Raw genomic sequence first — 27,889 nt, 5'->3', positions numbered from 1 at the left:
TGAAGTCATTGGGAGGTGAACTATCTCCAATTCAATAGATTAATCATTAATATTTGGAGGATTTTCTTGCTATGATGTATTAGGAGGAGAACATCACCAGACAGACATTTAAATTGTTTTATTTAACTAAAACAACAATGTTGTGTATTCTGGATTTTTTTCTTCAGCAGCAAACATAATATTTTAACAAAACAAGCATATGAATGTTAAAATTTAGTTAAACATTCAAGTATTTTAAAATCAGGTTTGTTTTAGTTAATTGTTTTAAAAACAGTTAAATGAAATATTAAGATATCTATGTCAGCCAGGTCAACATGAGAAATTTAAAATATTGGCTTCTGCTGCTAACTCAGTCATCTTCACCTTCATTTTCCTATTTGTTCATAATCTGGAAAAGAAAAATAAGATTTCCTGATTTTTCAGGTCCCAAACAATTTCTTAATTTGGAATGAATTAGTCCAAAGGAAGAAAATATTCTTTCAACACCAGCAGAAGAAGCTACTGCTGTTAAAAGTGAGATTATCACTTCAACAGCCTCTGAATCCAAGTGCTTACATGACTTCCACCAGTTCACTGATGTGACTTTCTTAAAACATCATCAGCAAACATCTATATCTTGATTGGTTCACCCTTAGCTCTGAAGTTTCTTATAGTTGGCATTATGGAGGGATGATTGCTGGATGTCCATGTCATAGCCATCTCCTCCTTTTCAGCAGTTAAGGTTTGACCCTGGTACCGAGTTTTGAGAATATTTGCAAGAAAATGAGCTAGAGATAGATTTGTCCCATTTGTTTTTTTAGTGCTTGTAATTTAACTCTGTCATTGCATATTTCTCTTTTTAAGATCTCACTCAGTTCCTTCCAAATTTCAACAGCTTCAGCAATAAAACAGCCATTTCCCTGCATTTTGTTCAAGGCTACAGAAATAGGCTTCAGGGTACTCAGCATGTGTTCAACATTTCTCTTAAGCCCAGTCTTGAGAACTTTGGCTGTGACAGTGCCATCTATTTTTTCACTATTTTGTTCACAAACTGTCATTGGATTAGGCCAGTTCTTGATATAGTGCTCAAAAGAGTCCACTACTGAGTTCCATTGCACATTTTGTGGGAGAGTTAGCTTTGTTCCTCCCACATTTTTTCGGAGCAGCTGCTGCAAAGTGGTTGTTAACAGAAGTATTTTGCAATTTTAACAACATTAGCCTTTATTTCTGGAACACTGAAGTCTTTGGCTAGGAGGTGCATCAAATGAGCCCTGCTCAAATGATTGTTATTAGCTTGGGACTCTCTCCTAAATATTTTCTTCTCATCTTGGATACATTTGCAGCATTGTCTGTGACCAAGATGCGTACTAGACATTTGCATTTTTTTCCCCACAGTTTGTTATAGCTTTTACTGCTACTTCTTGTAAGTATTCTGCTGTGTGTGCATTTCCTGATGTATCAATTGTTTCTGTAAGGAAGACATTCCCTTCTTCTGTTGTCACAAAGCACATACAACAGGATCATTGTGGACATTGCTCCACCCATCAAGACTCAGGTTAACAATTTTACCCTCTAGACCTTTTGCACACTGCTCAATTTCTCTTTCATAATCTTTATCCAGAAATTTGCCTGCGACATCTGCTCTGTTGGGTGGACTATATCCTGGTCTTAATGACTGAACCATATTAATGAAGTGTGGGTTCTCAATCATACGGAAAGGAGAGTTTGTTGCACAAACAAACCGGGCAATTTTTTCATCAGTTACTTTTTGTAATCTGCTGGTTCTTATCACAAACTTATCTGTGTTTGTTTCTGGATGGTGGAAATTTTTTTTCTTTTTGCTACAGGTGATATACTGTGGCTCTGTGACATACATGGTGTGACTGAAACACTATCATTGGCAGATAACTCTGAAAGTATAGAAAATGATGGTGATCTTGAAGGTGGATAATCTTCAGAATCCTGTATGTTGAGGATGGATTCTCCTAAACAAAATAAGTCAATGCTGTTATTTAACTATTATTACCATATTGCTCCTTCAGTATAACTCATTGCATTCACTGACACTCAGTACTACTTTAAAGGTGAAATTGTAAAAGGAAGATCTGCTTATTTCAGCTATTTATTTTTTTATCACAACTGCATCTAAAATGCTAGTACCATAGAGTAACAACTATATTTTTTGCTCAAACATGAGAATTCAAGAATAATGCAGAAAGAAGACAGGCAGTTCTTAAGAAAGAAGTATGAAATAAAGTTTACCAACCTGAAGATCCTGCATGTTCAGACATGTTCCTTTCATCATCTTCAGTGCAGCTTCCTCTTGAGAAGGAACATGTCTCATGGTGTTGTTTTATTTGGGCAACCAAGGCTTGCATGTCTTTGTTGCACTGTTTGCATTTTGCACGCATGCCTGTCTTACCCACCGGTAGAGGAACTTCATTAAAATATTCCCAAACTGCGCCTCTTTTATGGTCTGCTGCCATTATAGGTTTTCCCTTCTAGTGAGAATGGTATGGTAGATCTCAAATCAATGAAGGCTACGCAGTCAGAAAGACCTCAGGACTTCTGGAATATGCTGCTCAAGCAGTTTCACTTTTGTTTCTACTGCCTGTCCTTCCTTTCTCACATTTATCTCCAGACTTCTTCTTGACCAGATCTATTCCGTCCCCAACAATCTTCTATTCATTGAACTTTTTGAAACTTAGCACTTTTAGAGAGAGGTAAGGGATTGACTCTGTGTACACAAATTTGCAGAGGGTCAATAGGGTTGAGGTCTGTTATTTCTCACCTCTTTAAATAAATAGTATATAAACATTTTTGCTGTTGACAAGCATGTTATCTCTGGAGACACAAATCCAGAGTTTGAGAACTGCAAAACTAAACATCTCTGATGGTATCTTCTAGACTGAGCACTGAGTCTTATTCGGTAGATAGAAAGATTAACCTAAATAATCTATACAGAAACCCCTGGAACCCCATAAGATTGGGTTCCTAATCCATGAATTTTTGGAACTCATTTACAAAACTTTTCTTAAACATTACATGAATATATTGTCTCATACTATAGAATTAGAATTTATAATCCCTATTCTATGATGAGATATCTTTGAGCCATAACGTATCTTAATTAAAACTACTAAAACTATCTTTAGGTTTTTTCCTCAAAAAGCATTTTATCAAAAAAATCTAATTTTAAATTTAAAAAAATCCTTTCTTAAAAGTTAAAAAAAAAAAAAAAAAAAAAGGCCTCAATACAGAAGCAGGGTCCTTTGTCACGTACTGTCTTGGCAAAACAGCAATTTTGATATGCCCCTGGAGAACCCCACACCTCTCTGCAATTCATTCTGCTTCTCATCATTTTACAGTGCTTGGTGTGAGATTGCCTTGGATTACTGAGTACCAGATACCGTCAGACAGTTAATCCAATTTTCCACTGGGTCCCCTCACTTCCCTCCCCCTCCCCACTCTCCCTTTGGGGACCTCTCTCACAAGAACTCCTGTAGCAGGGGGAAAAAAAAACCTTTCTTTTTTCCCCCCTCCCCTAAAAGAAGGATTATAGAGGAACTTCCTCCACAACATCAAGGGAAGGGGTTCTGCTCCAGATATTTCCTGATACCCAAGAAGGGAGACTGTGTGAGACCTGTTCTGGACCTCAGAAACCTCAACAGATTTACAAATAATGTTCAAGTTCAGGATGTCACTATGGGACTGTCATTGTTCAGCCCCATCCAAGGCATCTTCCTGCAGTAGGCCACAGCATGACAGGTCTGTGTGCCTCAGTTTCCCTTCTTCTGAGTCTCCAGAAAAAGTCCCCCGAGTCTCCCCAAATATAAATACAGCCCTTGTGGGTTTAACTTATTACAAAGGTCCCACAACCATAGTCCAGAATCCCCCTTGCACAGTCCAAAAAGTACACGCCACCAGTGCTGGCACTAGGCATAAGCAGACTAAGCAATTACTTGGGACCCTGAGCAGCTCAAGGGGCCCCTCCATTCACTTTTTTTTAATGTGTTGTGTGTATGGGAGACTCCTCAAAATATTTCTGCTTAGGGCCCCTAATGGGCTAGCACTGCCTCTGCATGCAACATACAGCCCTGGCACCCCTCCTCATGCCTTGGCTCTCCAGCGCAGCCCTGGTGTCTGTCACCCCACACCGAGTCTCCAGTGCAGCCGTCTTCTGTCCTTGTATCATGACCGCCACACGAGTCCTTTCAAGTGGAGTGCAAACCCGCTCTTCCCAGCTGGAACACCTCTCTGCTACGAGCAGCCTTGCCAGGGGAGCATCCCTCACTGTTCCCTTGGTTCCAGCTCTCAGGCCCTGGAGATGTCTCCTCTGCTCCCCTGCCTTTAGCCATCTCTGCCCTTAACTGTGGCGCTCTTGCTTAGAACCAGCAGGCAGCTCTCTCTGCTTCTCCCCCTGTCTTCAGCCCTGTGGACCTGATTCAGGCTTGGGTGCACCAGCCAGCACATTCCTCCTGCTGCTATCCTGCCTTCAGCCTTCTCCCAGGTCCCAGACATATAGTCTCTTAGCCAATTCCTCCCTCTTCCCAGGGAGGGTCTGCAGAGAACTTGCTACGCTCGGTAGCGTTCGCCAGAGAGCTCCTCCAGTCCCCTGAATGACTCTCCAGGACTCCTGACCTTTATAGCCTCTGATGCTGCCCCACCCTCTTCATTGGCTAAATGGGAGTACCTGTGCTGGCACAGGGGAGCTGGAACTAGTTTATTTACAGGGACCAGCCGCACTGACAGGGACATTATGCCTCTAAACTTAAATGTTACTGTAACAGGATGATCTACCCCTTTAATAGCAGGTATTGCCAACTTGAAAGATCTAGAAGCTTCTTACCTGCCGGGGGTACAGAATGACCTACCAGACCATCTGAGCCAGGGGTGGGCAAACTTTTTGACCCGAGGGCCACATCTGGGTATGGAAATTGTATGCTAGGCCATGAATGCTCACGAAATTGGGGGTTGGTGTGTGAGAGGGCTTGAGGGATCTGGCTGGTGGTGCAGGCTCTGGGGTGGGGCCAGAAATGAGGAGTTCAGGGTGCAGGAGGGGGCTCTGGGCTGGGGCAGGGGGTTGGGGTGCGGGGAGGGGAGGAGTGAGGGCTCCGGCTGGGGGTGTGGGCTGGGGGTGCAGGAGGTTGCTCCAGGCTGGTTTGGAGGGCAGGAAGAGGATCAGGGCTGAGGCAGGGGGTTGGGGCGTGAGGGGGGGCAGGGGTGCAGGCTTTAGGCGGTGCTTACCTCAAGCAGCTCCCTGAAGCAGCAGCATGTTCCCTCTCCAGCTCATATGCAGAAGCGCAGCCAGGCAGCTCTGCATGCTGCCTTGTTCGCAGGTGCCGCCCCTGCAGCTCCTATTGGCCGCAGTTCCCGGCCAATGAGATCTGCGGGGGGAGTGCTTGGGATGGGGGCAGCATGTGGAGCCCCCTGGCTGCCCCTACATGTAGGAGCCATATGGGGGACATGCTGCTGCTTCTGGGAGCCGTGCAGAGCGGGGCAAGCCCCGGACCACGCTCCCCAGCAGGAGCTTGATGGCCGGATTAAAACATCCAGAGGGCCGGATGTGGCCCCTGGGCTGTAGTTTGACCACCCCTTACCTAAGCAGATGGTTTATGATTCACCATGAGTGGTCTTTTTGTTCAGTTGTGGCCAAATACATCTTCCACTGGTGGGGGTTTCCCCAGATAGCCCTATTTGCAACGAAGTCCATTTGACAGTGTCAGCATTTCTGCTCCCTATGGGGTCACGGTCCAAGTTCCATCATAAACATGTTTTTTTTTATGATGTTGTCAGGTAGGCTCCTCTATGCTTCCCCACCAGTCACGCTCATTCACAAGGTATTACTAAAGATAAGATAGGACCAGGCCAGAGTCATACTTATTATCTCCGTATAGGCCCATCAGCACTTGTTCTCCGCTCTCCTGGTACTGTCAGTGATATCTCCAATTTCTGTTCCACTAGATTTGAACCTAATCCTCCAGTATCATGGTCTCCTACTCCACTCGCGCCTACAATCAGTTCACTTACCTGCATGGCTAGATACTCCAACTCCATGGCTAGATATTGTAGAGCAGGCCTACTGGAAGACATTCAAGAGATCCTGCTAAATAGTAGAAAGCCTTCTACAAGTGCTACTTTCCTCTCTAAGTGGAAGTGTTTTCATACTCGCCAGTATGAAGTATCACTGACCTGTTCTTCAGCTCAACATATTGTGGACTACTTGTCATATCTGAAACACCAAGGTTTTGCAGTGAGTTCCATCATCTGGAAGCTATTCCAGTGTTCCAGTCTAAAGTGGACAATCACTTTATTTTTTCCAATGACATATGCATAAGATTTTTAAAAGGCTTAGTCAGATTATACCCTCAGAGTCAAGACCCAGTTCCCTGCAGGATCTAAATTTAAGGTTGTCAAGTATTAGGTTATCCATCTGAGCTTGTTTCCGTTCTCTGCTGCAGCAATCAATGAAGGTGGTGTTTTTGGTGGACGTTACCTTGGCCAGAAGAGTAGGGTAATTATAGGCATTAATGTCGGGGTTTCCATATACAATCTTTTTTTTTTTTTTTTTTTTAAGGACAAGTTTTACTTGTGTCCTCATCCGAAGTTCATCCCAAAGGTGGTTTCTTCTTTACACATCAAGCAATTTATTTGCCCGTATTTTACCCAAAGCCACATACGAGCAGAAAGGAACAGCGTTTGCATATCTTGAACGTCAGGCGATCTTTAGCATTTTATCTGGACAGAATCAGGCACTTTCATAAATCCTCCCAGCTGTTTGTAGCAATGGTGGACAGAATAAGAGGTTGGTCAGTGTCCATCCAGAGACTTTCTTCCTGGATTGTATCCTGTATGCGCATGTAATATGGCTTGGCTAATGTTGCTCTGTCAGACAGAGTCACAGCTCATTTGATGAGGCCACAATCGGCCTCAGCAACCTTTCTGGCACAAATTCCAATTGCTGACATTTGTAGAGTGGCAGTCTGGTCCTCTGTGCACACATTTGTCTCCTACTATGCTGTGGCTCAAGACTCCAGAGTCTATGTTAGAGTTGGATGAGTTTTTCTCCAATCTAGATCCCGATCCCACCTCCTATTCTTACTACTTCCGGGTCACCAGGAGTGGAATGCACTTGTGCAGTCACTCAAATTAAAAATGGTTACTAACTTGTTCCATAACTGTTGTTGTTTGATATGTGTTGCACATGTCTGTTTCATGACTCATCCGCCTGTCCTTCTGTATCTGAGTTCCAGCAAGAAGGAATGGAGGGGTGGGGGGTTAAGGCCTAGTGCTGCATCGCAGCAGGAGGAGTTTGAGCCAACCAACAGGTACCGCTGAGGGGAAAAAGTTTCTGATGGCCATGCGCTGGGTGCACTGACACTGAGTGGCATGGACACGTGCAACATGTCTCAAAGAACAGTAGTTACAGAACAGGTTAGTAACTGTATTTTGTCATGGCTAGACAGCCTTTATAAGGGCTGCTTTGCTTCTAGTAAAATTATGTATTACTCACCAGCAAAACCTTCCTCTATCTTCTCATTGTCTGTCTGTCTTCCTGTGAAGTCATACAGACTAGATGTGCTTCCTAGTTACAGTTTCTAGATGATGATATGCATGCTGGAATGACCCATTAAATTGTTCCCGATATCCCATATAAGTCTCGGCATAACAGGAAACTTAAGGCTTTTTTATTTCCTGCTATTCTTGAGTTAAACTAGTTTTGGTGCAGAGCTTTTTGCTGTAGGAGAATCCACAATGAAGGTGAGCTTAAATATACTTATGCTTTTTATTTGAGACTTGCATAAATTTGTTTTCCAACCTTTGTCCACATTTTTAAACTGTATTTTTAAGAAAGAGAAGTTAATTCTTTATATTTGATCTAATGTCTGCCTAGGGCATAAATTCTGACGCTGTTGATTTACATGGCAGGATAGAAGCAGAGAATTCTTGTTCCTCAGTGAATAATGAACATGGGCTCATCTTTATGAGCAAAAGAGGTACTTTTTACTTAAAAAAAAAATTAGGAAAGTTGAAATTGAGTCACTATTTGTAAGCAATACCCTCCCATCCTTTTATTTTAATTACTGCCTTAATAAAACAGTCCTTCCGTGTGGTACCAGGTTATAAGCATTTCTGATGTCTACTTATTGTTAGAATCCCCAGTCCAACAGAGGGTTCTGAAAGCACAAATTATAGTCATATTGAAGTCAATAGGACTCTGTGTGGGAGTCAGAGTGTGCTCTTGTGGATCCTCTTATAGGATCAGCACACTGTAGTTTCATACCTCTATTACACTTCGTAATTTATGTCCACGTAAAAGCTACCTCAGTAAACACATACTTGCAGGAAGCGTGAATCTTTGTAACTCTTTTGGCACTCTTTATTTTTCCAAATTGGATGCCAAATTTTAAAAAAAAACCAAACACACACATCAGCAAGTTGATTTCAAGTAGAATATATACAACCTATGTCGTCCTCTTAATACTGTGTCATCCTGGTGTCCTTTTTTCTTTTCTCTTTAGCTTGAAATGCAACTTTGCCAAAAGGGCAAAATCAACAAATTCTCTGTTCCCTTCTTATAGAGGCTGGCAGTGTCTCGTCCACTTACATTGTATATTATGTATGTAAATGTTGGGTTTTTTTTAATACTTTATCTCATGTTTCATAGTTGGCATCACAGACTCGCAGCTGGGGGATACTTGAGAGTCCCTTATTATTTCTTCCAACTTCAAATAAGCCTATGTGTCCTTTGAATTGTCTCTGGTATGGTGATATTTAAAGAAGAGGTTCTCTGGGATATTTTATACAAGTTGTCCTTGCTTGGAGGACTTTAGTACTTAGCTACTGACTAACAGCTTGATTCTGTAGGCACACAGAGCTCTTGAGCCTTGACTACACCAGGGGCTCCCAGTCTTCCCAGACTACTGTACCCCTTTCACGAATCTGATGTCCTGAGTACCCCAAGTTTCACCTCGCTTAAATACGACTTGCTTTCAAAATCAGACATAAAAATACAAAAGCGTCACAGCCACACTATTCCTGACACATTGCTTATGTTCTCATTTTTACCATATAATTATAAAATAAATCAGTTGGAATATAAATATTGTACTTACATTTCAGTGTGCAGTATATAGAGCAGTATAAACCAGTCATTGCCTGTATGAAATTTTAGTTTGTACTGACTTCGCTAGTGCTTTTTGTGTAGCCTGTTGTAAAACCAGGAAAAATCTAGATGAGTTGCTGTACCCCGTGGAAGACCTCTGCATACCGCCAAGGTTGAGCACCACTGCACTACACTATGAAAATGATCCATTGCTAACAACTGGTGTCAGCACCAGTGCAGCTAAACTGGAGCTGAACGCTGTTGGGCTGCACGTAGAGTCAAGGACAAGCTCTTGTTTTGGCAGCCTTTTTTTATTTTTTTTGGTAATCTAAGCAACAGTGCAGCTAAGAACATCTTAAATATAGTGACTCCTTTACAAAAGACTTTCTTTCTTAAGAGACTGCCTGGCTAACACAACCTCCAAAATCTGTTCCACCTTTATTAGAAAATCAGCCAAACCAGCGGTTCTCAAACTGTAGGTTGGGACCCCAAAGTGGGTCGCGACCCCATTTTAATGGGGTCACCAGGGCTGGTGTTAGACTTGCTGGGACCCAGGGCCGAACCCGAAACCCGAGCCCCACCGCCTGGAGCCCAAGCAAAAGGGCTGCAGCCCTGGGCAGCAGGGCTCAGGTTACAGGCCCCCTGCCTGGGGATGAAGCCCGTGGGCTTTGGCTTTGCCTCTCGAGGCGGTGGGATTTGGGCTTTGGCCCTGCCCCCGCTCGGGGCAGCAGGGCTTGTGTGGCCTCAAGCTTCGGTCCCCCCTCCTGGGGTCATGTAGTAATTTTTGTTGTCAGAAGGGAGTCAGTGCAATGAAGTTTTGAGAATCCCGGAGCTAAAAAACTGCGTTGTCAGTTCCATAAATGGTCACTTGAGATAAGTTTCAGTCTGCCTGACTTGCATGTCTTCTCATTTCTCAATTCCTCTCTCCTTCTCTTCCCCTGCCGTGAAAACACATGATCTTTTCATTTCCCTTCTATCTGAGTTCTCTCTTTGGAGGTACAGACTCTTTCTGACATGCCTGTGGGGTGGGTATCTTATCAGGAAAATAAACAGGAGCTTGTTGACTTTGTAGATAAAAACTGCTGTGCTGCAGGAGACTGAGATTCTCTCCCTGTCTTACATCAGACAGAGCAACTGTAATAGTGCTGGCATTGTTCTCTTTCTGATCTTGCGCATGAGAATTCCATAACTCCTTTCAACATGAATAGGGTCATGTGCAAGATCTGTTTTCATGAGGTTTTGGTTAAGTTTTACCATTACCTCAAGCAAATGTTCGGGGTCATTTTTGTCTGCAAATCCAGATGTTTCATGTCCTCACCTAGTTCTGCAAAGTTTCAAGTGTGTTTTGTCTACTGAATAATTATATTTAATTACGGATTTTGTGAATTTAAATTCCTCTCCAATAGTTCCTCTCCAATAATTAAAAAATTTTTTTTTTGTCCGAATGTGATTTAGCTGCTAAGTTCCAGTGATTTGACTGTTCAGAACAGAAAACTTTATTGATGCATTGTCTGGGGGCTCATGTCTTCTGTGTTTTTGTAGAGCAAAGTGTTTTATGAACTCTCGTGTGTGTGTGTGTGTGTGTATGTAGTATGTATACATACATTAATTAGTCATCACTGTAGTGGAAGCATGTCTCAGGTAAAACACAGCAGCCATTTAACAGTACAGTAAGAATAGATTTAAAATTTTTATTGAAGCTAATGTTAGAATTATATAATACACAAGTTAAGGTTAAAGTTATATAATACACAAGTTAAGTGTACACATGTACACTCTGTACATCTGCGTATAGTGCTTAAATTATCCAAAAGTACAAAGTTTGGTTTAAAAGTCATATAGTACATATATTACATAATCAGGAATAACTCAACTTTAGATTAATAAATTTAACCATGCAGTTTAGATGTTAGCATCCAAATATTCTGGTACCCTCAAGAGAATTTTAATACAGAGAGTTGGTTGTAGAAAACAGATATAATAATGAGTGTAGATTGTCCCTCAGTAACTGAGCATTTAGGATAGGTTGTCCCTCAGTAGATATAATCCATCAGAGAAGTATTCCAGTTAGTTTCCCAGCTGCTTCTCAGTGGCACTCCAGCTCATCTTTCCTGGTATTGCTGATGTCCGGTGATGTGTTCTGGATAGATGTCCTTCAACCACTTGATGGTGTCCGATACCATGAGTTGCTGCATCAGCCGAGCGTAGTGCTGATTCCGCATTCCTGCTCATTACTGGGGTCCCATGCACCCAAGGGATCAGCGTGTGTGTTCAAACCTCGTAATCCCCCATCAGATACGATGGGAAGAATAACTTTTTCTGCTTGAAAACTATAGAGAGAATCTAGGTAGGCAAACTGTAATTGCCAAAGCTGGACCAATTCTGCATCATTATAATTAACACTCGGCTATCTTAAACTCCCACTTCCATATCTCACTGTGCCCAAATAGAACTATCTGTACCCTGTCTGTAGTTTAAAATAAAATAAAAACATGCACACTAATTCTTACCTTGTAGCTTTAAAAAAAAACAGTACAAAAATTTGGTAAGAAGTGTTTGTTTTTCTCATTACTGGTAACTGTAGACTTGCCTAGCTTTTAGTAGTATTTTCTCGGTAACTGGTGTCCTAATGTTATTTTCATGTTCCTTTTCAGACTTTTGACGCAAATGATCTGTATCAGGGCCAGAACTTCAGCAAGGTTCTCAGCTCCCTAGTTGCTCTAAATAAAGTAACTGCAGGTAAGTAAAATCTGTTCTGCTTTGATGCATTCTGTGGGGAAGGGGATCTATGATATCATCCTTAAGCAGCTCGGATAAATTAATATAATTGACATTTCCAAAAATGCTGCCAATGGTCATTTTGCAGAGATGCTTTCTCTTTATATTTTCTTCATCTTCCCATGTATTAGTCTTGCATTGTTTTAAAGGAGCTTGTAAGGATTTGTCAGGGTTTTTTTAGAGGAGGTTTCAGTGAAGTAAATGTGGAGGTTTTTAATTATTTTTTTTTTTTAAAAAGTACCTGATCAGTGTGTTTATTTCTTTAGATGCTAGAAACATACACATTGGGTCCAGTCCTGCAATCTTCACACAAGGGGTCAATTTTACTGGTGTGACTAACTTAATTGAAGTAAATGATACCACTCACATGAATAAGGTTTGCAGGATTGGACTGATTGCCACTAAAGACTTTCTCCTTCCTTTTTAAGTTTCTTTCTGATCCTGCGTGGAGTCCATAATCCTATATTTATGACAGGACACTATTTTGTCACGAAAATGTTACGAAGTAATCATTAGGTCATCATATTAGGTATCAAAACAAGGAAGAGAAGACGAGCTTTAGGACAAAAGGCCCTTATTTAAACACTCCAAACTTTTAAGGAGATAAAAGGTTTATATAATGGATGTAAAGAGGAATCAGCCGTAAATGAATTTTCCTTAGTATGACAGTAACTCTTCAAATTCAGTTTCTCATTTTTCATTGTGCTCATTGTTATGTCCATGGCATAAACATATAGAAGTTAGATAGAAAGTAGCAACATACTTTATTTCTTAGAAATCAGAACAATAACACAAGAACCCTAAAACAGACACAAAATAGTCTGCTCCCTAATACAGAGAGGCACGATCCACCCCACCTTACTATATAGGCTTCCTGTCTGTCTGCAGACTAAGTCAGAGGTCGCACTCTTCCCTGTAGAGCTCCCAAACTTGCAAGCAGAACTAGGAAACACCCTCTCCCCCACTCTGAAAGTAATGGACTGCAGTTCCAACGCAGCCCTCAATATACCACACTCATTTGTTGTATTACAAAAGGAAAATTGTGTTTTTGTTTTACATCAGAAAATATTTTTATTGCACTGGTTTAGTAGATTAGTAAGAACATTTAGGACCAGATATTCAGCTGGTGTAAACCAGCATAGCTTCTATGAAGTCACCAGGTGACCTTCAGTCTAAGTCACAAGTGTGAATGTGGACCATTTCAGTATTCCTTTAAAGTTGCTACCATCCAGTGGCTATGGTCGTCTGTGTGTTAAATACCGTACATTGGTGCTCATGTTTCAAAAGGGAGAACAAAGACTGGATGCTCATTCAAGCTGAACTGTCCTTTTACTTGTAGAAGTGGCCAGAGCTGTTAAATATCTGAGGCTGGCTCCTCGTCCAAACAGTTGCTTTTCCTATTTTGATGGGGAAAATATGAGGGAGGCACTCTAGGCAGTATTTCAATGGTTAATCACGGTGGACTGCTGTCATGATCTCCAATGAGTTCTTAATAGTAATTAATATGTAGCTGGTGTATAACACTTTTCAGTAGACCTCAGAGGAGGTCAGTATCAGCCCCATTTTACAGATGGGGAAACTGAGGCACAGGGCGGTGACGTGACTTGCCAGTGTTCACCCAGCAGGCCAGTGGCAAGAATAGAACCCATGTCTCCGGAGTCCCAGTCTAGTGCTCTAGCCATTAGGCCACACTGCCTCCCTCAAAGACTCTTAACCATACAGCCCTTTCCAAGAGCACAGTTCCCAGCCTACCCACAGGCACAAGGATATGGCTAGAGTACTAGTCAGTGAGATAGAATGCTACTATGCAAACACTCACTCCAACCGTATTTCTATAACCACACATGAGGTGGGGATTAGGTGGGGATTAGCACACTCCAGGCAATGTCCTATGATCACAGATTACATTGCAGGAAGATAGGAAAAACTCTAAGGGGATAGAGGAGAATCAGGGATGGGGAAAAGTTGAAGGAGTGAAAGTATAAGGTGGTGAGAGTCTATGCAAACGAGGTAATTTTATCAAATATGCAAATTACAGTATTCCATCAACTTCTGTATTTGTGCAAGTTTAGCAGAAACTTTTTTTCAAAAGATTTTAGTGGAAAAATGACTTTTCTATGGAGCATTTTTTGCAGCATTTAATTTGTTTCCACTAACTCAAAAATTGGGGGGGGAAATGAGCCTCCTATTTTTTCCCCTTTTTCTATTATTTTTCTTTTTGCCTTTTCCCTTTTTGCAGTGGCTGAAAATAATTGTTTCTTGTCCATTTTTGAAAATAATTTTTTTTTTCAGTTTTGCAAAAGAAAATGGGGCAGGGGGAATTAAAAAAAATCATGAACAAATTAAACACAAAATTGATCAATTTTTCAAATCCTGGAAACTACGAAACAATTTCAAACTTTTGAAAATTGTAAAGAATTATTTTCCTTTTTTTGTCAGCTCAATGTACCAGATATGAGTGGTCCCTCCTGTTTGGCATTGGGGAAATATGGACAGGGCATTCTGGCACTGCCCTTGCTGTCGTGTACTGGATAATATTTTGCAATGGAAAAATAGAGAGTGACAGGCATTCCATAGGCTGTCCAAACTAAACTAAAAAAAGAAAAGAAAATTGAAAACATTATCAGCAAAGCGAATGTTATCATAATCTTTACAATATGGATACAAGAAACTTTTAGTTATATTAAAGATATTATGCAAGTACCACACCAGAGCAAAACTGCAATGTTTTCTTATGATATGGTAGTTGCAGATCTCAGCAAAAGTCCTGACCCTGTTTTCATGGAAGAGATAATTTCAGGACGCAGCACACATCTCTTAAAAACAGGATTTCCAGATAAGAGGGTTTCAAAGTGGTCTTCCCACCACATTCAATACAGGCTGGATAACAAAGCAATATATTAAAGAGGAAATACCTGATGATCTCCATTTGCAAAGCAGGAAGTGGGGGGTAGGGATTTCCATCTGGAAACAGAGATGAACTGCCTCCAGGTTTACCACTGGATTTCCTCTGCTTCAGTTCATTTGCAAATACAAATATATGTTTTCTTTTTTCATGGTAATATATGCATCACAAAGACATTTCAGGTCACTGTTATCCTTTCTTTAAAATATCTTGGTCTCTGACAGTCCTCATATCTGGAATTTTAAAGTTGACTATAAGGAGTATTAAAATAACTAAGACAACTACATTTGTAGTGAACTTGTGATCCATAAGTGAAATGTTCTATCTTGTGAAATGTTGTCTAGTCCCTCGTGCTTCCAATGTATCATAAAAAAAAATTAGAGTTTAGGCATACTACAAATGGAAGAAAACCTCAAACCTATTTTAAGCTCTTATATTAACACAGCGATTAAAAAAAGAAAAACAAATTAGCGTAGGAAATTTCTAAACTGTTGGGAAGGGAAGCAAATGAAGAGGTTTAAAAAAGCAAACAAAAAGCCCACCACCACAACACCCTTCCACCCCCAGCAACAGCCTAAACCTCGGCGGAGAGAAAAAGGAGACAAATTAATATAGAAAAAAGGAGCAGTGGATAATGTTATTTTTTTAATTAAATGATGAATGGGCAGAAATAAAGGGTGTGGATGAAGAACTAAATGAGCAAAATCCAGGTATCAAAGAGAGAAGGAGTGGGTGAGAGGAAGAGGGCAAAGAAACAGATACAGCTTGCTTAAATATAGGCAAAAATAATGTATTTGAGTTTCTTTTGACTATCAACTGAAAAGATGTTGGTTATTAGACTCTCTTTAATTGGACTGGTAGCGGATAGAAAATGAGAAATACTCTCAATCCTTTCTCTCCTCCTAAAATCTTGGACTCCATCCCCCACCCTTCCTGACCTCCATAAGAATGTGTATGAAGAAAACTGCCACTGTCACAAGAGATTAGATTAAATTAGCCCCTTTGTAAGTAGTGGGAGTTGATTGAAGATTGAATTATGGCTCGAATCACTTGAAATCATGTAACCGGTGTAAGTATTAAGCATAGTTTTTAATTGACATTCTAATGTACCTTGTTTTGTTTGAATAAATATTTTAACTTCAGAAATATGTTTTCATAACGGAAAAGGGCTGGTATGAATTTTTTTCCAAAATCTTTAATTTTCTGAAAATATAATAGGGGAAATTAGTTAGTTTTCATTGTCCAGGTCAATGACTGACTACATTATGGTTGTGTGAAGTTTTTTTCTTTTTTCTTTTTAGGCCAAGATTTTCAAACTTGTGTGCTTAAGACTGAACACCTAAATCCATATTTAGGTATATTTGATCTTATTTCTTGTGTTCAGAGGTATTGAGCACCCACAAATTCCATGGTTCTGCTTTAGGCACTCAAGCTTGATCTTGGTGTGTAAAAAGTGTATATAATTTCTGCAATTCTAGTATTTTGCTGTCATCTCTACAGACATTGGACTAGGAAGTGATTCCGTATGTGCACGACCTTCATCTCATCGGATAAAATCTTTTGATTCCCTTGGATCCCAGTCTTTGCACAGTAGAACTTCAAAACTCTTTCAGGGACAGTATCGAAGTTTGGTAAGTTCTGCTGGAATTTAATCATGTTCAAGGATTTTTTTTTCTTCTTATCAATCTGGATTAAAACAGTTTTGCAAGCCAAAATGGGTGAACCCAATTTCACGAGTCCTTGACTGCTCTTTTGCTCTTGCATACATGTAACTGGTGCCTCAGAAGTTATGCTATGTTTCAGTGGCCTTTTTTTTTCATTCTCTTCTGAAATAGTCAGTCTTCTGCATGCTCGCAGCCAGAAGTATTTCTATTGTAACACTAAGCACTTGTTGTTGTATGAATGTGTACATATTTTTTCATTTATTTCTTTTTTTTTTAAATAAAGAATCGCCTCTCAAAAGGGCAAATTTTCCATCTCCGCCAATGGGGGACTGTGTCATCCCAACTCTCCAGGGTTTCCAACGGAAGGGAGCCGCCTCTAAAGCTTTGCTCACTCAATCCCAGAGAAGGCAGTTTGGAAGATCTCCCAGCCACTTAGCAGTTTTGGCAGCCTTGTACACTGAGACCCTGAGTCCCAGTTTTCTGAGCGCGCACACACACACACACACACTCACTCTCTCTCTCTCTCTCCATACACAGAACCACGTTTCGGGTATACACATCTTAAGAATCTGTGTTGCAACACTTAATATGGGGTTTGCCACCAAATTGAGAATCTCATAGTTAACAGACTTGTAGCTTTACTGGATACACAGAGGACAAGAGACTGCTAACAACAGCACAGTCCTCAAATAGCTCCTAGTTCCTTCTTATCCCCAAAGTATGGTGGCCTGAGAGGGTCTGTCTTTGTGTACTTGTAATAACTGATTCCTCAGCAATAGCTATAGGATCACTGTGATACTATGTGAGTGTACTGTGTATATATCACATGTTCTGAGCAGTTGACTTCCGACTATGTTTTGAACACATTATAGTCAGTGTATAGTAAAAAAAAGTACCCTCTTGCAGGTGGGGACATGTGAGACCAGGTTCAATTTTTTCAAGCTTTTTCTTAAAACTCCACTGTGGGAACATCAGTTGCAGGACATCCCAACCCAGTGGAATTCTAGTTATAAGACTCCTAATTACTGAAGCCATGGTATGAAAACTGACTTGGTCTGTCTAGGAATATACAGCCTGTCCTGTAAAGAAGGTAGTGGTAGTTATTGGCTGGCTTGGCCATTGGACTCACTTTCAGATTTAGAGAGAGCAAATGTGGAGACATGCCACAAAACACACTGGGCTGTATGGGCTGCCCTCGCCACTGGTTTTCCAAAATCAGGTTGTCCAGCAGAGAAGTCATATATCAAAATGTACCTTCCTGTTCTGACACTTCCAGGGGGAACCTGGCGTTGTGAGACATCTCACTGTCACCTGCCCTTCACGTGAGGAAGCCTTGTCTGTGCCTGCTGGGGGTCAGCTCCCCAATTCTGGTGGCCCCAAGCACTCTCTCCTAGGCTTCCCAGACCTCTCAGTCTCTACAGGTTAGTGATAGGCACACTCCAACCCTCAAGCCCTCTGAGTGTTATCCTCCTTTCATGAGCCACACACGCTGTCAGCTTGCCTCATGGATGAAGGATCCAGTGTGGCGCTTGGCACTCCAAGATATACCCAAACAATCCATTGTCTTTATTTTAAAGTAGGACATGCTCCTGCTCTTTGTTCCATCCTGTAGACTTCCTCTGTTGTAGATTTTGCAATGTCTTACTGTATGTGGCTCAGTATGTAAACGGGCATACTCTGTAAGGCATACGATACACAAATGACCAGACAGTGAGAGAGTTATGTTATCTCCTGCCTGAAAGAAACATTCCCGAGGTATGTCACCTTCTGGTGGAGTTAAACCAGGTCAAGATCTTAAGAATCTTTTCTTTTCAGTATTGATACTTAACTCCTTAAATATTATCTGTACCTATGTTTTGCATGATTATGCCAACCAGTGGGCTACTGGCTCTCAGAGATCTCACATGCTACCTTTCAGTGAACTAGTACGCATTCATCCAACCCAGGGGATCTCTGTATAGGCCTGTATAGGAAAAAAAATCTGCATGATCATGGGGAACTTCCATTTGAATCACACATGCTGGTGGTCTCATGCTTCCAGTATTAAAACAGCCTGGGAACTTCTAAATATTATAGATGATAGTTTCCTAACTCAGAAAATGAAGCATTAGATCTCCTCTTGACAGATACAGAGGATCTGGAGTTGATTACATTTATAATGTGCAAACAGAATGAAGTCCATACCAGTGGTATATATACTTCCATACTTTAAAAGGATTAACTTCACAAAACTGAAAATAATTACGAGCCAAATCAGCTAGGAGGAAAATGTAATCAGAAAAATGTGAAGGATAATTGGGAATTGTTTAAGAATATGTAACCAAATATCCCAAAAGCCACAATCCCACAACTGAGAAAGAAGGCCATATTGGTTTAAAAAAAAAAAGAATTGGTTTAGAGGGTAAGTGAAGGCAGCGCTCAAAATGGAAGAATTGGGAATTTGATAGTCATGAATATAAATCAGAAGGTATAAATGAGAGAAAATTGACACAAGCAGAACTCTATAGTCAGCAGAGTTAAGGAAAATGATGAGTTTTTAAGTATACGAGGAACAAAAATAATACTAACAGTGGTATTGTTCCATTAGTAGATGTAAATGGTGGAATTATCCATAATAATGCAGAGAAAGTAGCAATGTTCAATAAATATTTGTTCTGTATTTGGAGAAAAAACAGATGATGATGTCATATAACAGCATTCTTTCCATTCCACTAGTATTTCAAGAGGATGTTAAACAGCAGCTACTAAAAATTAGATCTTTATAAATTATCAGGTTCATATAACTTGTAGCCAAGCATTTTAGAAAAGCAGTCTTGAGGATCTTGCTGGACCAACATGTTGAGTTTTTTCCAATAAGACTTGGAACACCAGGCTAGAAGACTGGAAAAAAGATTACTCTTTTTAAATATTGGAACATTAACAGGATGACCTAAATGATTATAAGCCTGTCAGTCTGATATAGATCCCAGGTGAGACAATGGAGTGGCTAACAAGGGAGTTGATTAATAAAGAATTAAAGAAGTGTCATATAATTCATGCCAATCAGCATGAGTTTATGGAAAATAGATCCTGTCAAACTAATTTGTTACTGTTTTTTTGCTGAGGTGACATGATTGATAAAGGTAATAGTGCTGATGTACAATACTTAGATGTCAGTAAGGCATTTTGCTTGGTAGTGTATGACGCCGATTTAAAAAAAAAAAGAGAGCCTAGAAAGATATAAAATTAACATAGGCCACATTAAATGGATTAAAAAATGGCTAACTGATGGGTCTCAAAAATGCAGTTGTAAATGAGGAATAGTATTTGAGCAGGTGTGTTTCTAGTGGCCCTATGCTGTTTAACATTTTTATCAGTTACCTGGAAGAAAATGTAAAAACATCACTGATAAAGCTTGCTGATGACGCACAAACTGGGGGAGTGGTAAATAATGAATACACTGATACAGACAGATCCAGATTGCTTGGTAAGCTGGGTGTAAACAAACAATATGCGTTTTAATATGGCCAAATATAAATGCATACATCTAGAAACAATGTAGGCCGTACTTACAAAAGGGAGAGTCTATCTTGGGAAGCAGTGATTCTGAAAAAGATCTGGGGGTCATAATGGATAATCAGGTGAACATGAGCTGTGGCCAAAAGAGCTAATACAGTCCCGGGATGCATAAACAGGATAATCTTGAGTAGGAATAGACAAGTTATTTTACCTCTTTGTTTGGCGCTGGTGCGACCACTGCTGGAATACTGTGTTCAGTTCTGGTGTCCACAATTGAAGAAGGATATTGATAAATTGGAGATGGTTCAGAGAAGAACTGTGAGAATGATTAAAGGATAAGAAAACATGTTTTATAGTGATTGACTCAGGGACCTCACTCTGTTTAGCTTATCAAAGAGAAGGTTAAGGGATGACTTGATGAGTTTATCATTACCTATATGAGGAACAAATACTTAATAATGGGCAGAGAACGGAGCAGAGAACAGTGTAATATGATCTAGTGGCTGGAAGTTGAAGCTAGAGAAATTCAGACTGCAATTAAGGCATACATTTTTAATGGTGAGAATAATTAGCCATTGGAACAATTTACTGACACTCATGGTGAATTTTTATGCCATTGTCATTATTAAAACATAGTTGCAATGATAATTTAAGTCCCATCCCAATTCTAGGCCTTCCAGAGCCTCTAAACAAATTTTATTCTGGAGCAGTCTCTGTTAGTCTTCGACATAAGAACAATAGCAAAAAAAATGTTCTGTAATTATACCAAAAACAACTGAAAGGCAAACACTTTGACAAGAAGGTTGCAGCCATTGAAACGAATAACATACACTCATAGACTTTAAGACTAGAAGTGTGACCTCCTGCACATCCCCAGGCTACAGAATTTCACCCACCCACTCCTCTGATAGGCCCATAATTTATGATTGAGTTACTGAAGACCTGAAATCTTGATTTAAAGACTTCAAGTTATAGGCACCAACCATTTACACTAGTTCAAACCAGCAAATGGCCCATGCCCCATGCTGTAGAAGAAGGCAAAAAAAACAACAACAACAACCCAGGGTCTCTGCCAATCCGACCTGGGGGAAGATTCCTTCCTGACCCCAAATTTGGTGATCAGTTAGACCCTGAGCACATGGGTGAGACCCATCAGCCAGATATCTGGGAAAGAATTTTCTGTAGTAACTCAGAGCCCTCCCCATCTAGTGCCCTATCTCTGGCCATTGGAGGTACTTGCTATTTTTAGGCAGTCACATTATATTATGTCCTCCGTGAATTTATCAAGCTCAGTCCTGAAACAAGTTAGGTTCCTCTCACCCCCTCTTCTCCCCTGGGAACTGCCTTGCATGTGGCACAAATCAAACAGAAATGATTGAAACACTTCACCCTGCATTTACTCCTCCAGTTAGATTTAAAGTTGCAGGTTTGCTAAAAGATGCTGCAAGTGAGGGAACAGAGGAAAAAAGAATCAGCACTGATACTAATGCAAGATGGTTAGTTGAATACAAACTATGACCTGATAATGGCTATAAGCATCCATATAGGCAAATATTGTTACTACTTACTGCCATTGATTCTGTGTCTCAAAATAAATCCACTAACTATTGTGTCCAGGTTTTTGTGAAAGCACCATCCCAGAAAGCAGAGGAAAAATATGACCAGGATGTGACTACCATTTGCTCAAACAATGAAAATAGAATGAAAAAAAGAGACTTAAACTTCTGAGCCGAGGACTATTTAATATCAGTGAGGAAGAAGTAACACCTAATACAAACCTAAAACACATTGTGAATGTTCCAAAATACATCTGCAATAGTCATTCTTATGTTTGAAGAATGGCTGTTTTAATAAATGTATCACACAGTAATTGTGTTACTTCCAATAAACCTTTGTGGGTTTTTTCCAGAGCAGGGTTGTCATGATTTTCCCCAGTTTAACTAGAATTCAAACACTTCAATCCAAACACTCCAGGTCTGAATCTCCTAATATGATGTATTACAGAAATAAGTTTGAGATGCAAACACTGACATAAATCTAAACGTTAAGATTTTGGTTCGGGTCCATCTGTTTTCCCTTCCTCACCCCTCCAGTCTCGGTCTTGGAAAGAACATTTTTCCATGAAGCAGTTCTGTTTCTTGGTAGTTGTAGGGTTACCACACTTCCGGGTTTTCCCAGACATGACCTCTTTTTTGGTCCTCCGATCTCTTGAAATGTGAAGAAATGTCTGGGATTTTTTCCTTGCTCGTGGTAGATCAGAGAGACCCATCTCCGGAGGGCCATAGCTAGGCTCTTTAGCTCCTGGGGCTAGCAAGGGGAGGGGTAGCTCAGTGGTTTGAGCATTGGCCTGCTAAACCCAGCATTGGGAGTTCAGTCCTTGAGGGGGCCGCTTAGGGATCTGGGGCAAAATCAGTACTTGGTCCTGCTAGTGAAGGTGGGGGCTGGACTCGATGACCTTCTGGGGTCCCTTCCAGTTCTATGAGATAGGTATATGCGAGCTCCCTGCCTTTGAGTCCCTGTCATTATTCCACTCCCGTGGCTTTGCACCCTGGATCCCACTTGCCCTGGCCTGGTTACGGCCCTTTGTTTCCTCCACGCTCCAATTGGCCCCTCCCCTTTATCCACAGCTGCTGGATCCTACCTGGCCTGCCAGGTAAGTGGAGCTGGCCAGCACCTCTCAGCTGGGCTGCCTGCCCCACTGCTGAGCTTCAGAGCTAGGCCTCAGCACCCCCGCAGGGAGGTGCTGACTGATGGGCTGGTGCTGTGTCCTGGGCCTGTACCAGCCATCCTGCCACTGTGTCAGGGAGCGCAACACTGCCCCTTACTTAGAGTATGAGGCTGTATGCACTGCCCTCCAGCACCCCCCAAATAATGCCTCCAGCAACACCCTTGAATACCCCTTCCCAGTACACACATGCCCCCCTAGAGCCCACCAACTGTACTGCCCCCGGCTCCCCTTCTCTTTCCCCCGGCAGTGTCTTCTGTTTGGGAACTTGAAACAGGGTAACCCTAGGTAGTTTCCAAAGACATTTTCAATTTGTGCTATTCATAGAGATCTTGAATCTGATCTTTGAAGAGCACAAATCTTCTTCATTTTACTTTTGTTGGCCGTGTCTGATTCTAAGAAGTCTGAGTGGGATAAAGTACTGCCTAGATTGATAGACACAAATCACAGAAATACAATGGCGAGATAGATGAACCCTTGCATATTGGGGTCTGCAGGTCTTGTTGTACAGCTTCTGATAAAAATGGTGTTTTAATTTTAATATGGTTCTTTTTGATGAAGAGACTTGTATATTGGTCATGAAATAACCCTTATGCACCTAAAGTTCTGTCCTTCATTTACGTTTTCACTTTTTAGGACATGACAGATAACAGCAATCATCAGCTGGTGGTGAGAGCAAAATTCAGTTTTCAACAGACCAATGAAGATGAACTTTCTTTTGCAAAAGGAGACATTATTCATGTTACGAGAGTGGAAGAAGGAGGCTGGTGGGAAGGGACTCACAATGGCAAAACAGGATGGTTTCCTAGTAACTATGTCCGAGAAATAAAATCAAATGGTAAGTCTGAAAGAGTGCATATTTGCAAAATGTGATTCTTGGCTTTCAAGAAGAGATGGAAATAACTGATTATGTTTCCTAATGCTAATGAATGTGTGATTAGTGTTCAGTATGTACACTCAATCTGTCCCAGCCATAAGAATCCTTAATTCTTACAAATTATTAACACAGTTTTTGTTCCTAGATTGAGTGCATGGGGGAGGAACATTTTTCAAGGAGCAGAGAGAGTGCGCTATAGAGATGTAGACATATCTTTGTTTGTATCCACTATATTTACAATCACGTTTGCCTTTGTCACCTATAACTATTGATTTAAGTATTGTGGAGGGGTGTGTGTGTGTGTTAGGTGGGGGTTTGTTCTGGTGTTGACTTCTGTTATTGATCAATAACTTTTCCAGGGAGGCTCTTCACGTTCTCTACTAAAATCTTACCATCTACCTAGGCTGGTTAGTACATAGATGTTTCGTGGAAATTATTATAGACTATCGCGGTTGGAAGGGACCTCAGGAGGTCATCTAGTCTAACACCTGCTCAAAGCAGGACCAATCCCCAGACAGCTTTTTGCCCCAGATCCCTAAACGGCCCCGTCCAGGATTGAACTCACAACCCTGGGCTTAGCAGGCCAATGCTCAAACCACTGAGCCATCCCTCCCCCCCTTTATGGTTTTTTAATTATTGGCCACTGCATGGACAACCCTTAACTTTTAATGTTCTGTACTTTGCATATAATATCTAAAGAAGCCAGAGTGTTCTTAAAAGATAATCTCCAACAATATGGAATTGAAAGTTTTAAATGGAACATGTCGTATTTTTCATAAAACATTTATCTTTTTGAAGTAAGTATGAATAATCGTATTTCTATGCTGCTAGCTATATATTTTAAGCATGCCTTTGTACATTTTCAAAATGATTCTTACTGCTGTCTTCCTGCTCAAAATATGCATATTATTTTGAGAGGAGACAGGCTTTCTATTTCATTGTGTATTTCAATAAATTATCTGCATACACTGGATTTTTTTTATATACATTTTTTATACAGTGTAAAGGGAAAAATACTAGTGAGCATGCACACACACACATTTAATATTTGTAAATTTTGGGCAAGATTAGCTTCTTTAGACAGAAGGATAACTTGTTAGTTAAATTTGGATGCGTGTTATGATATACATGTAACCGGTCCCATCTGTCACACTGATTTTTATATGAAATCTCTCTTCTTCCTTTAAATAAATTTCCTTTTCATTTTATAATTGAGGTCAAGTGCTGTGTGTCATACAGGCGTGGTGGTCTAAGGTAAAACTGATAAACTGAGATACGCTATTCCTTTGGGAACAGAGGATCTGGGATTTCTGTGTGCATCCAGTGATCAGGGACTGGATTCCACAGGGAGCCACTTTGAAGGGGTGCATCTCTTACCAGCCTTGTCTCTGCCTTGCAGGTGGGCTTATGCACATATTCCCCATGATTTAAGAGGGAGAGTGCTTGAGTAGCTGATAGGCTGATTTTGTTAGGGAGTTAACACCCATGCAATATAGGTTGTGCCCTACCAAATTCATGGTCCATTTTGGTCAATTTCACAGCCAGGGGATTCTAAAATTAATCACTGTAACTGTGAGGGGTCCTAACCCAAAATGCGGTCAGGGTGAGAGGGTTCACAAGGCTATTGGGATTGCTACCCTTTCTTCTGCTGGCAAGGGTGCTGCCTTCAGAGCTGGGCAGTCAGAGAGGAAGGCTGCTGGCAGGGCGACCAGCTGTAAAGCCAGCATCACCTCCAGAAGCAGTGCAGAAGTGAGGGTCGCAGGATATGGGGGATGGGTTACTATTGATCTGGTTTTCCTGGCAGTCTCCTGTCCCAGTGGGGGGCTGACAGTTGGGGCTGCAGCCTCCCCATGTGGGGGTTATAGTTCCCACTGCAGCTTCGTGGGGCGGGGGGAGGCAACAGCTGGAGCCGTCCGAGCTTCCTGCAACTGGAGGAGATCCCAAAGGTGGGTCTAATCCATCCCAGGAACAGCCTCTGCAGGGGAAGAGGAAGTCTCCTCCCTTCCCATCCTCAGCGGATTAGCAGCTGGAGCTCTGCAGGGCAGAAGCCCTAGCTGGGTGCCATGTTTCACAGGGGAGATTAGATTTCACAGTCATGAATTTGGTAGGGCCCTAAAAATATGCAAGACTGCCTGATGCTGGAGGCAGGTGGTAGCAAGTTGACTGTTAGCCCTGAGTACCCCCGAAAAAGTCACAGTGGCGTAGTCGGCGGGATCGGTACCCTGTTTGCTAGCTAACCAAAAATCGCTCTTCCAGCATTTATAAGCCAGAAACTCGGAGATTCAGAAGTAAAAAGGTTGGAAACAAATAAAGTAAAGGTTGGAGTTTATTAATTTGTTTATTTAGGATAAAGGAAATAAATTATAAGATGAGTAAATAGAATAAATGGCAAAGAGATCAGACTGATTAACCCAAAGGGGACTGAGCTCAAGGGATTAACAGGCTTAGAGGACCAAGATGACACAGTTCTCAGTGAGGCAGCCAAAAAGGTGAGTTGTTTTCCCCCCTCCCTCCTGAGGGGTACAGAGGAATGTTTGGGGAGCAAGCGATGACACCAGATGTTGGGCCTGGGGCTCTCAGGCTCAGCCCAGGCAGCGGGCCTCAGGCTCTTAACTACAGCCCCAAGTGGTGGGCTTCAGGGAGACTCGGGCCAGCTCTGTGCGGTGTTGCATTTTTCCTTGGGAAATATGGTCACCCTATGTAGGGGTCTCCATTAAAATGGTATCAAATTACACCAGAGGAATGTCGCCTCAAATTCAGAAACCTCAAAAAAGTTGATATGTTAAGTCATGGGGAATATGACGGTAGATTATTTGGGAACATGGATAAAGAGTAAAGATGCAGACAGCCATGATGAGTTGATAGATCAGTTTCTCCAGCAGCAGTTCTTTGAGGTTGGCTCTGAGGAAATGTGAACTGCTGTGTGGGAAGAAGCTCCAGCACTAGTGGAAGCAGCGGCGGAAACAGCTGACTTGTACAAACGAGAGACTATTCAGGGAACTCAGGCTGCACAGGGAAGGCCGGAAACCTGGAGTAAAAGTGGATTCCCAGTTTGTCTGTGGGAATACAGAAGGGATTGAGGGAGCCAAGTCCACACTGCCTCAGTACTGGTCTCCTCCTAGTAACTCTAGTTATTGGACCCCAGCCAAAGAAGGTTTTACTCTTGGTTCCCTTGATCACATGAAAAGGCAATGCCCTAAGTATGGGGGTTCCAAGTTCATTCCCCAACCTATCCGGGTTAATGCAGCTCCCCTTGAGTCAGACTTCAGTGGTGGCAGAGGGAGCCCTGTTTAATGTTGTCAGGTCTGTCTTCATGGAGGGAGACAAAAGAGTTCATTAAAATGCCAAAGTACATGGTAAAGTGTGTCGTGGTGGTGAGACACTGGTGCTCAGATTTCCCTGGTCAGGAGGGATATGATTCAGTGGGGAGTAGTATGCTTCCTGAGGAGAGGTGAAGCTGCTAGCTTTAGGACAGATACAATACTTTTAGCCTGCATCAGATTGGCATGGCAAAGTTTAAGGGATACTTTTGAAGGTGGGGCTTCTTGAGAATTTACCATCTGATGCATTGGTTGAGAATGATGTAATCTCACTGCCCAAAGCTGTTGATTTTGTGACCTGTAGTAAAAGGGAGTATGTCCCTAAGTACACAGAGTAACCACTGAGGAGGGAAAAGGGAGCGGAAGCTGCTTCCCCCTTATCAGCAGAGAGAGGTACGCCTCTACCTCGATATAGCGCTGTTATAGGTGAAACCGTGGTGGATCAAAGCAAGTTCGATATAATGGAGTGTGCAGCCCCGCCCCGCCGGAGCACTGTCATATAGGGTTGCGTTATATCGGGGTAGAGGTGTAGTTTATCACAAGGGCAGAGGGAGGGAGGGTCTTTTTCACCTGCGACAGCTCTCTTTTGAAAGCAAAAGCTTATAGATTTTTGCTACAGAGCAGGATGCAGACCCCTCCCTAGAAAGCATAAAAGCGGCTGTCTTCAATAATGCCCCAGATAAAGAGAACAAGGGAAAGCTCTTTCAGGAGAGGGAAGGGTGTGCAGAGAAGACCTGATCGGGGGGGAAAAATAAAAGTTCTGGGGAACCCTACAAACAATTGTTTGTGCCCTCAGAGCATCATGTGAAGTTAATGTTACTAGTCCACAATTGTCCTGTTGCAGGTCATTTGGGTGCAGAGAGGACATATGGAAGGTTAAAGAAAATTTTTTATTGGCCTGATATTCAAAATAAGGTAAAGGAATACTACAGCATTTGTGACTTATGTCAGAAATGGAAAAAGCCTGTGGGACGCTGCAAGGGTCCCTTGCATCCCTTGCCAATAATCAAGGAAACATTTCACACTGTTGCCGTGGA

General features: G+C 41.6%; 1 protein-coding gene across 3 annotated transcripts in view; it reads left to right on the top strand.

The window, feature by feature from the left end:
* ARHGEF7 (Rho guanine nucleotide exchange factor 7) overlaps nt 1–27,889 on the top strand; it is a 194,661-nt gene that overhangs the window by 53,499 nt on the left and 113,273 nt on the right. For all 3 annotated transcript variants that reach the window (XM_045007703.1, XM_045007673.1, XM_045007687.1), the window contains exons 3-5: nt 11,740–11,824; nt 16,269–16,399; nt 23,292–23,493. In XM_045007703.1, the coding sequence (XP_044863638.1) occupies nt 11,740–11,824; nt 16,269–16,399; nt 23,292–23,493 (418 nt within the window). The remainder of the gene's footprint in view (nt 1–11,739; nt 11,825–16,268; nt 16,400–23,291; nt 23,494–27,889) is intronic.

Source organism: Mauremys mutica, chromosome 1 (assembly GCF_020497125.1).
Source record: "Mauremys mutica isolate MM-2020 ecotype Southern chromosome 1, ASM2049712v1, whole genome shotgun sequence".
In the NCBI taxonomy this organism is placed as follows: Eukaryota; Metazoa; Chordata; order Testudines; family Geoemydidae; genus Mauremys; species Mauremys mutica.
The sequence above is the reverse complement of the archived record's forward strand: the minus strand, read 5'-3'. Positions and strand labels throughout refer to the sequence as shown.